This window comes from Nomia melanderi, chromosome 3, assembly GCF_051020985.1.
Source record: "Nomia melanderi isolate GNS246 chromosome 3, iyNomMela1, whole genome shotgun sequence".
Taxonomy (NCBI): Eukaryota; Metazoa; Arthropoda; class Insecta; order Hymenoptera; family Halictidae; genus Nomia; species Nomia melanderi.
Window position 1 is genome coordinate 22,964,878 of NC_135001.1, and position 10,901 is coordinate 22,975,778.

The following is a 10,901-nucleotide window of genomic DNA, read 5'->3' on the forward strand; positions in this document are numbered from 1 at the left end:
TAACTTTTTGTGGTAAAGTAGTATAATATAAAAAAATATATAATAATAATTTAATATGAATGTCTTCAGGAAATTCTAGAACACCTTACGTAGTGTAAATAGATTGTGTATATATTCTAATACTCAAATATTCAATAAAATATGTCTTATAGTATCATTATTGACAGTGTTTACACGTTATAATTTCAACTCCTTACTTTTACTACATGAAAATATGAATTAACTTTAATTGTAGCTGAAATTTGTCAAAACTTACTATATTAATAAAATTGAAATTAACATTTATTATCGATAATCATTCAATTCTCGAATGTTTATGCAATTTGAAATTATTTTTATGACTCATAAAAATTATGAATTAATATAAAAGAAACATTTGCACATTAAAATTCGAAATAACGTTTAATTTGGCGACAAAGACATATGGCGTGTACTGTTAATTTTAAAACGATTAATTTTTTTACAAAATTTGAACTTAAAACTATATTTGGGATTTAGGTTTCCTGTTCACGTTATTGTTTTGCATAATTGTCACAATTAATTGTAGTATAAAATGAAATCAATATGTGTTCATTTTTACACAAACGTTTAATGCACTTACTATGCTTTATATATGATGTATAATTAAAAATACTAACAACAATATAATAATGTTAACTATTTATAAAACTAATAGTTATAATATTCATTTTTTAACCTATCCTATCCATCCTACTTATAATTATCTAAGTAGATTTTAATGACTTGGATGACTTGGTCTATATTATTCGGACATGATTAATCTGTGGAATTTACGTGTGTAATTTCATTTTAAATTTTATCTAATATTAAAGCAGACGAAATTACCTTAACGAGTTTTTATTAATATTTTTTTACCTTTACTTTCAGACTGAAAGTAAGGTCAATTTTAGAATATCACTTAGTAGTATTCTAAAAGTAGATTACTTTTAAGTATTCATATATATTTTGCAAAAGTAAAGTTTTTAATATTTCCACTTTATTATTGGAGTACTTGTAATACATTAGAATAAATTTCTCAAACAAAAGAAATTGGTGACAGATTTTGAATAGAGTTAATTATTTTATCTGTTAATTCGTATGGACACGGAATTAAGTAATTTTCTATATTTTATATAAATTTTACTAAGTTAAATATTTTCTATCACGTGTAGTTGTCATATATTTCATTTAAATAAGAATTTAATGTTCGTAATTTTTGAATTACCCTCCTCATATAATCGTTAGCAATGGAAGTTTTACAAAAGTAAAAACGTTAATTTTACAAATATCCAGATTAACTGCTTCCTGTAAATAATTAAATCATACACCATTAAAACGTAGTATACCACACAAATTCTATACTAAAAGTGGGGTACTTTTATATAAACGGAAATACACTGATTTGACTCACAATTTTATGTATTGCTACTGAACGTTGTTTCCGATCCTTCTTCTGTGTCTAGCGAAACAGAATGGTAACTGTCTTTTATTTATTATTTATAAATTCTTTACTTTAATACATTGTGCCTGGTGTTACTTTATAACGGTTGATTCAATCAGAAATATAATGCAAAGATAATATTCATTACATATGTAGAAGTACTTGCGATATATTTGTGAAGAACTAACTTGTTAAATGATTAGAAGCCATGTGGTTGTCATATTGTATCTGCAAAGAATATAATTTTATTTTACATAGTGATGCGTAGCATATTAAAATGTATCATTTGTTATGTATAAAAGTCAGATTTGTTTACTTATTTTATGTATAACCAAAAACAGTAAATGTGTGAACATAACCTTTACAAGGAAAGTCACCGGTAGTATTTTAATAGATAATAAATCTTCTGAAAGGTATTCGATTAACGAGTGATCAATAACTACTGTTATATAAACAAAATATGTTAACTTAATTAAGTACAAATATTTTCGTTTCAATTCTTACGAGTATAAATATTAATTTGTACTACATTTGTTCAGTCTGTATACTACTTATTTGTTATTATTTTCTACTTTTAGACCTGCAAACGCAGAAACGGTGGACGTGCCAAGCATGGTCGCGGCCATGTAAATCCTGTTCGCTGTACTAACTGTGCACGATGTGTACCAAAAGACAAAGCCATCAAGAAGTTTGTTATTCGTAACATTGTAGAAGCAGCTGCAGTAAGAGATATAACCGAAGCTAGCTTCTATTCTGCATACCAGCTTCCAAAATTATATGCTAAGCTGCACTACTGTGTTTCTTGCGCTATTCACTCTAAAGTGGTTCGCAATAGATCTAAAGCAAACCGTCGCATCAGAACTCCACCAGTTCGCAATTTCCCAAGGGTAATTATGGCAACATAAAACTTAAAAAATGATCAATGCATTTAGTGTGCAGAGATTTTTTAGTATTTAACTGTAAACAACCTCTACTATGTTTTCATGATTGTTTATTTTTTTTCAGGATCTTCGTCAGGGTCAACAGAACAGGAAATAATTTTATTATGTAAATTTTAAATAAAAATAATAAAATCAATTAGAGCTTTGTTTTTATTTGTATCATACACTGTATAAGTTACAAGATAAATTATATTACTTTCTTATATGTTCTAAACAACTCGTTGCTTTCTTCATTTATTATTACACAACTTGAAATGAACATAGTAAAGTACATGGTACAATTTTATTACATATGTATATTTGTTTACGATAATGAAATGTTACATTTCAAGTGTATTTTTAGTGTTAGCTATTGCTAACAAACAGCTAATATTTAATTAAATCTCAAGATCGTAAAACGTGAAGTAAGAGTTTGTTATAATTTTTGGTGACAAAATGCGCAAAGTTGATAAAAATATTTGCATATAATTGTAGCAAGAATTTCGCTATTAATTGTTGCATTTTATGTAAAATTAATATACAATTAACAATAATTAAAAAATATATTAAGGAAGAAATCATTTATTAGCTTCCTCCATTGCTTTTTTCAGTGTTTTCTCAAATATCTTTTTAGAATCACAAAAGCCTTGCTTTGTTTTACCAAACGAATTTGGTCCTGCTGAGGTTGGTGTTTCTCGCCCAATATTACGCATTCTCATCCTAGCTTCTGCTGGCATTTCTTCAGGTTCTTCATCTTCATCCGCATTAAATACCGATGCTACCGTTGGCCTTTGTACTGGTGTTGCTTTTACAGTGGGTTTCTAAGAAAACAAATTTAAATAATAGCTGAATACTCTTGCGTTGCACAGAAATGATTTAAATTGCATTTACTCACAGAAGTTGAACCTAGTTTTATCTGTATGCCCTTCTTTTGTTCTGTTGAACTTTTTTTCCCAAATGCAAACGTCAGCTTTTGTTTCTTTGCGTCACTCTGATTATAGCTGCTGGCATCGCGGTCATCCGATCTAAGTGGAGAACGATCCCTTCCTCTGTCATCCCCCCTGGAGTCCTCTGCTCTGTAGATACTTGACCCTGACAACGTCAAACACTGGCAAAGTTCAGATCAAGTTAAACAACGCTGTTTATTTAACCGGAAATATTTAAGCGGCATGCTTAGTAGAAGTTCCGTATAATCCTAGCCATCTGAATTAAAATTCATGTAAATACAGTAAATGGTCAAAGAGAAATAACTGTATATAATATACATGTATATACATATATGCATATATGTACATATGTGTATATACATGTATATACATATGTGTATATATATATATACATACGTATATATACATATATACACATATTAGACAGATTTATTATATAAGATTAACATTTACTCCGTTTTTATTAGTAGGATGCATTCTTTGGCACATGGTTGCAGGATGCTTTTACATGAAAAACGGTACACAAGAAGTATGAAACGGAGTTCAGACGATAAAATGAAAAGTGAACGTTTATTTTTACCTACAATTTGTTCGTGTTGTATCGATATTGCACGTTAAGGGTTTAAAATTTATCTTTCCTATGGGAAAGAGTATAGGCATGAAATCAATAACGAAAACAAATCAGGAAGACAAGATATTGAAATTATAACAAGGTTGAAAGTAAATGTTATTTTACCAAATGCACGTGATACAATAATAAATAAAATGAATAAAACCTTTTCTATATTCGTCCGCTGGATTCCTCTTCGACATTTTTCTGATTTTCTTTGGACGCAATGCGAAATCGACCGAAGTGAAGCAATCCGACGCTCGTAACTACAGTTTACTTCAGTCTTGTACTCGCACTCGCTGTTATATAGGGAAATTTCAAGAATTAAATACTCTTTCTGTGCAGCTTGTTTGTCCCTATATTTTATACCTATTATCTAGTTACATTCATAAATTCAAAATTCGTTTTCCCGCTTTCAAATCAAACCACTTTAACTAGTATTATGTAGTATATATATATAAATCATAATAATTATCTTTCTTAAATATATTTTTCATATAATACTAGATATTAAAATTCTTTATTCAAGAAGGTTTTTATTACTAATATTATCAAGAACAAAATGACAAAATAGATATTTCAGAACATCAAAAATTAATTTAAATTGTATGATAAATAATTATAGAAAATATAAGATAAATGCATATAAAATAATATAATAAATTTATAACACTACGTACATCCTTTTTATAATTACTAATTACGAATGACTTTTTCTTTACATACTGTACATTAAAATTTAATTACAATAGTTAACATAAAAATTTATTACAGTTACAAATTGATTCCAATAAAATGTATTTGTAACATAAATGATTAAGCTCAATAATTGTTATTATATTGTATATTATTATATTATACATTGTTTGTAAATTTATCAAAATGAATCGATAAGATAATTAAAGTTACAGTTATAAGAACTGAGGACAAAAAAAATAGCAAACGTAATAACAGACTAACTGATGCGTGAAATTAGATGTTTTCCAATAAAATAAATATTAAAATATCGAAATTTCGAAATTTCAAAATATTCGGTTAAAGAGCGCAAAGTGTTAGTACGAAACACATATATCTGTCTAATCTTCATTTCTTCGTGGATATTGATATAAAGTTATGAGATTAGTCGTTGAAATGTCGCGAAAGTGGCTCGACACATTTGTTCCTCTAAAATGAAGCGAGTAACATCGCTCAAGATGAGCTCAAATCAAAAGTTGCACATTTCGACGCGACTGAATTTTTGACGGCGTGAATAATTTTCAAACCGATAGTGAAATTAATCGAGAAATTCCTAACGAAGATGAAATTTGCGTCGCCGACCAGTATCCAGCAGGTGAAAAATTCGATGGCGTTAATGATAGGAACGTTATTTCTGGTGAGATCCTCAAAATTTATAGAAATTAAACACTCCTTTCGTTAATAATTCCATTCAGCGTTCCCTTGTACAACGTTCGATTAAATTAATTTTGTAAATTCGATGCAATTACGAAATCGCCGGACCGTACGGCGATTAAGAATTTTCCAATTATTCCGTTTTCAATATCAATGCGTCGCAATAATCTATCCTCCTGTCAAATAATTAAATTGATAATATTTGCTTCTAAAGATATATATGTTTAATGAACTAAGTATTTACGGAACACACAGATAAGATTAGCCGAGCAAGTTTATCGTTCCGATTTCTATCCAAATCAGAAGTTAGCATCACCGTCTCGATCTTGTCAATCAATAAAAATTTCAAACAGTAGCTGATAATTGAAATGTGTACTATGAGGTTTTCAGTTTTTATAGATTTAATTGATAATTCTATTTGTGTAAATCGAATAACGAGAGTCTTCGTAATATTAACCCTTTGCACTCGAGAATATTTTTCTCAACAAATATTCATTATATTTTTTACAACAACAAGAAATACTCTGCATAGATTAACAGAACTACTTTATTTCGACGTTACATATGTTGATACATTAAATAATAATAATAATTCATTTTAATAATTTAATATTGAATTTTTAATTTTACCATTTTACTGGGTCAAGCAAATGACTGAAAGGCGCCCCTCGAGTGCAAAGGGTTAATGACTGTTATATCTAATGGAACATGTTATGAATCTTATGTAATTCCAACATTTTCTCGATTAATTACTTATTTAAATATTATAAGATTGTTTCTAGAATAATCATCAGGATCAGTTCCTATAAGGAATTGAATGACTCAGCGAGAGAGACGAAGACATTGTGTTTTATGCAATTTTTAATATTTGCAGCTGATATTTGAATCGTATGGGTATTCTCAGGAATCGACAATTCAATTGAAGTTCAATGAAGAATTACTCAGAGGTATCGTTTAATGAAAACAATGATTTCCGATAGATTAGCACTAGATTTACGGAACCTGCCAATTTCACGGATACTGAACTTTTTAAACATTATCTAGTAACAGTTATTTATATAAACGAACATGGAGTTATCTAGGAACAATATTCTATTGTACTTTATTCTAAAGTATAGAATAAACGTTCATAAATCTAGTGTTAATGAATTAACACTTCAACTATCAACCCTTTGCGGACGAATGTCGGCATTCCGGCGAGATGAAATTTTCATATTTCGAAGACTAGGACACAAAAAATGATTTAATTACTCGAACAGCAAGAGAGCGCGCAGTTTCCTTTTGTTTTATCAATTATACAAGTGATATATAATTTAGCTTCATCTGCTGAAGGTTTGGTACATTTCGAAGAATCTTCGTCCGCGAAGGGTTGAGTTTCAAGTTATTTTCTATAAAAATCGATATGTAAGTTTTACTGTTGCAATGTTTGTTTATTCGTGCAACTATTATCCATATTATATTAATTACTACAGCAGTCCCAACTTGCGGGAAAGGAACTTTCTGCGAAACTATTCCGCATTATCCGCAAGACTTGGTTGCGGCCGCGTTGGCAAAAAATCCTCACCTTAAATTGTACGGGTACAGCGATGAGGTTCGTAGATATTTTATTGTTAATAACAATATTTTATTGTTATATTAGTCAGATGTCAACATCGCATACATACTTCTACATTGATTAATAAATAATACATGTAATTCACCGTTCTACAAAATTTTCTAGATAAATGAAGTCTACGTTAGACCGTCTAATTATTTGTTAGCCTGTTACAGTTTTTTATTTGTGTAAAAATATTTATGTAAAATATTATGTAAAAATTAGTGAAATATTTATATTTAATTTTCTATGTTGTCACTGAATAGATGGATACCCCTCCACGAGTGGAAGGGCCCGAAGAAGAGCCGCTCTGTGTGTCTGTGGTTAGTTCCCTTTATTTATATTACTCTAGATAATAATATCGAATTAGTTGTTGCATAATAAATTCTTAGAACTAAGAAAAATCTTTTACAACCATCAAGAAGGGTTTGTTTAATCGTTACAACTGGATGATCATTCAATAAATTACGAGGGACGCAGAAACGATATCGATTCGTAAAGCAACATTTCTAACGTTATATTTCCAGGAACAAGTTGTATTTCCCAAATCCGGTGTCACTAAAAATAACCAATGGAAGTACATCGTGAATCACGAAGAGTTGAAACAAAGCGTACGCATCGAGACATGCTTGTAAGTACCGAAACGTCTACTTTGGAATTATCTTACAAATGTCGCGAAAGTTGTTGTTATTTTCTCTAATTCGCTGCACAAATGAAATTCGAATTTCGTTTGCAATGTTTTCAGAGAAGAAGACAAACCGTGCAGAGTGATCGAGGGATTCGCCGAGGGTTACGTGACAAAGTGCAAGCAGAAGTACATCTATCGTCAACTTCTGTCGTTGGGATCGGATGGCTTGATGAGCCAGGATTCGTTCCGATTTCCGGCGAACTGCTGCTGTCACATTGAATTTCTGGGTGACAAATTCTTGAAAAAGTAGGACTATGATGGTTCATTCGAACATCTACACGTATTATTTGAATATTAAGATTAATACTGATGTATGATGTATACGAAATGGAAATAAACGTATATATTTCGAGTAATACACAGATTTATGTCGTAAAGAAGTGATCGCAAGTAAATTTTTCCTTCTGGTACTAGAATTTGGAAATGTGGTTCCTGTATAATATAATATAATATAATATAATATATAATTACAATATTAGTAGAATATAATATAAAATATAATTATAATATTAGTAGAATATAATATAATATATAATTACAATATTAGTAGAATATAATATAACATTTAATTACAATATCAGTATAACATAATAATTAATAATTATATTTATAATTAGTATCAGAATTGTAGAAGATAATCATCACTGCTGATTACCAATAGCAGCGGTCGAAGATTCAAATTCATCGTACTAAATTTAGCAATTTCTACACCTATTATACTTTTGCATCTTTCACCTTCCAATGAAACTATTTCAATAAATTTTCAATAAATCTATTATCGCAGAAATTTGGAATCTGAAAGAATTTCGTCCACAGTATATCTAACGCAATCCACAGTTTTCTGCAGCAGTAGACACACTTGGTTTTTGACGCATACTTTCAGCTTTTATAGTTTTCTCTAAGACCTTTATTTTTATCGACGGCGAACATCACTCTAAAGCTACGCCTTTCACGTGCCCTCTTATTTTTCCTCGCTTCGTTTGAAACTTGCGGCGCCGCATCAATGTATAACGATTTCTCTCGTTTGAAAATAGTTCGTTCTCTGTCATTCCGTGTTACGTTAATGCCGCTAAGAGGAGCGTAATGTCAAGGGGCGGCAACCGCGAAACTATAGTCGGCTGTGCTAATTCGAAAATAGCAAGTGTGCGGTATGTTTACTATACTGGAAAATTTACTGTAATACTTGCACCAAACTATTTGGAGAGATAGCGAAGTGAGGATTAACTTTTATGTTAGTATTATAGATCGACGTAAAAAATTGTAGGAATTACTTATTCCATTTCCTTTAACTGTTTCCGATGTAATCGATAAGAACTCGTTGAAATAACGGAATAATGATATTCAACGTTGGTATATTAATTGATGTAAATTAATGTAAAGAACCATAGGAATTTCCGATTTTATCTCCTTACCGGTTTCTAATGCGATCAATAAGAAGTTCAAATAAGACTGCACAAAAATACAAGATGGATATTAACGACGGCATATTGATAGGCTGAATCGGACGTTTTTAGAAGGTTTGTAGAAATTATAGAAATAAATAATGAAAAGTAATTCTGTTTGATATTAAACTGCAAAATATGAGTACATTCAAGTAGTAAAATTACATATAGAGAATCTGAAGACCATATAAGAGATTTAAATTAATTACACAGAATTCGTTTAACGTGAATTCACACGTGATTTTATACTTTTGTCAGATAGTGTTAATGCTCGAGAAGTATATTTTGCAGTTTAACATCAAACAGTGAGATATTTTTCATAGTGTCATTTTCTAGTGTTAAACTGGTATTAAATATTTATATTGATTCCGAAACCTAATGAGCATACTTTAGTGTATACAATTTCAAATGCGGAAAGTGATCGGGCACACAAAAATCCCTGATTATCAGTATACTAATTACACGAATTATCTGCAAGATTAAAGCTTGCTGGTCGACTAGATTCTCGTTAAGTCTTGCATAAAAAGTAACCGTGGCAGAAACGATGATCGATGCGAAAGAATACGGTACGATCGCGGAATAGAACGTAGCCAGGAAACGAGAATCGAATTCGTCGGATTGCATTACTTACGATACGTCGTGCCGCTCGCTATAATCAAACTACTACTTTGTAGAACAGAAAATGCGACTTTCATGCTGCGCGATGCAAAAGTATTCATTCACTGCGAACATGTAGAGCCGGGTACACACGATAGCAGGATTTTTTTGATTCGCAAGCTTTCTATTCACTCTCCTCGGGGCAGAACTTTAACCCTCGTCACTCCACATGGTTTTGTAATTTATCGGTAACTGCAGCGAATTTTTATAGTATCTCTAGTGAAAATGAAAAATGCTATAACGTTCCTTCGATCTTTTATTTTCTTTGTTAGTAGACAATTTGGATGTGAAAATCGAATAATTTTAGGGCAGTTTCTGTAAGGTTCATTCAAATATTTAACTCTTTGAACTCTGTAGGCTCCAATATTGCACCAGTTCTAATATTGAATATTTTAATGAATCTTAAAGAAACTACCTTAAGATTATTAGATCTTCAATCTATATAATGAAATATTCAAAGTTTGTACTGAGTGTTTGTTTGTGGAGGGATTAATTTTGAAAATTTGTTACGTATGTGTTATGCGTACTACTTTGTTGGGAGAAGTAAAAGCGATTTTATTTAATGCCACGTGTATCGTGTTCTGTTTGGTAGCATAAAATGAAAGTTAAAATAAAAACACATGTTATTCGTCTTGTGCGTGAAAAGTCACTCTTGCAGATAGATATAGGCGATTCGTTTTATTCCGTCTCGTGAGAGACGGATTGAGTTTTGTGGGTATAAAGTTGCTGCGAGAAATCCGAAGCTTCTAACTTTTGAAGGAGAGTATTGAAAGGAAATAGAGCGATACCCCAACTTAATTACAATTACAATTTACTATTAATTTGACTTGTAAACATCGTTCATTAAATAATTAATTACTAGTTAGTTAATTGTTATTTCTAATCTAAGGATACTAAAATTCATCTACTTCAAATTTACAAATACTATTCCTAATATGCAGGTTTAAAGGTATTTACAAACCGCGATTATTGCTAAATATTGCAACTCGAAATCTATTTAAGCAACGCAACGAGCATATCAAAAATATCGTGCAGCTCAATGAGAATCAAGTAAAAACCAGCTACTCGTTATTCTGTCGGATATATCAACATTTTACTGGGTTGCTTTCATTAGCGTGCTCAGACTTAAACAGTCCGACTAAAAGGAAGCGTCTTCCTTCTACTCTTTCCTCGCCCAGCGACTACACATATTTTAGTATGCATTTATGTATGC

The 10,901-nt window shown here is 30.6% G+C and overlaps 3 protein-coding genes across 3 annotated transcripts; 2 read left to right on the forward strand and 1 right to left on the reverse strand.

Moving 5' to 3' along the window:
- Positions 1-1,308: 1,308 nt before the first annotated feature.
- RpS26 (ribosomal protein S26) lies at positions 1,309-2,518 on the forward strand. The gene is made up of 3 exons (XM_031981801.1): positions 1,309-1,475; positions 2,020-2,328; positions 2,447-2,518. Exons 1-3 carry the CDS (start codon positions 1,473-1,475, stop codon positions 2,477-2,479), a joined length of 345 nt encoding a protein of 114 aa, XP_031837661.1. The 5' UTR covers positions 1,309-1,472; the 3' UTR covers positions 2,480-2,518.
- Positions 2,515-4,220, reverse strand: LOC116429176 (PEST proteolytic signal-containing nuclear protein). Its single transcript, XM_031981800.2, has 3 exons — positions 4,085-4,220; positions 3,257-3,453; positions 2,515-3,182 (listed from the first exon to the last, which is right to left on the reverse strand). The coding sequence occupies exons 1-3, from the start codon at positions 4,119-4,121 to the stop codon at positions 2,940-2,942; spliced, it is 477 nt and encodes a 158-aa protein (XP_031837660.1). The 5' UTR covers positions 4,122-4,220; the 3' UTR covers positions 2,515-2,939.
- Positions 4,221-4,844: 624 nt separating this feature from the next.
- On the forward strand, positions 4,845-8,005 carry spz (Spaetzle domain-containing protein). Its single transcript, XM_031981963.2, has 6 exons — positions 4,845-5,290; positions 6,182-6,254; positions 6,780-6,898; positions 7,168-7,224; positions 7,429-7,532; positions 7,647-8,005. Exons 1-6 carry the CDS (start codon positions 5,216-5,218, stop codon positions 7,837-7,839), a joined length of 621 nt encoding a protein of 206 aa, XP_031837823.1. The 5' UTR covers positions 4,845-5,215; the 3' UTR covers positions 7,840-8,005.
- Positions 8,006-10,901: the final 2,896 nt, after the last annotated feature.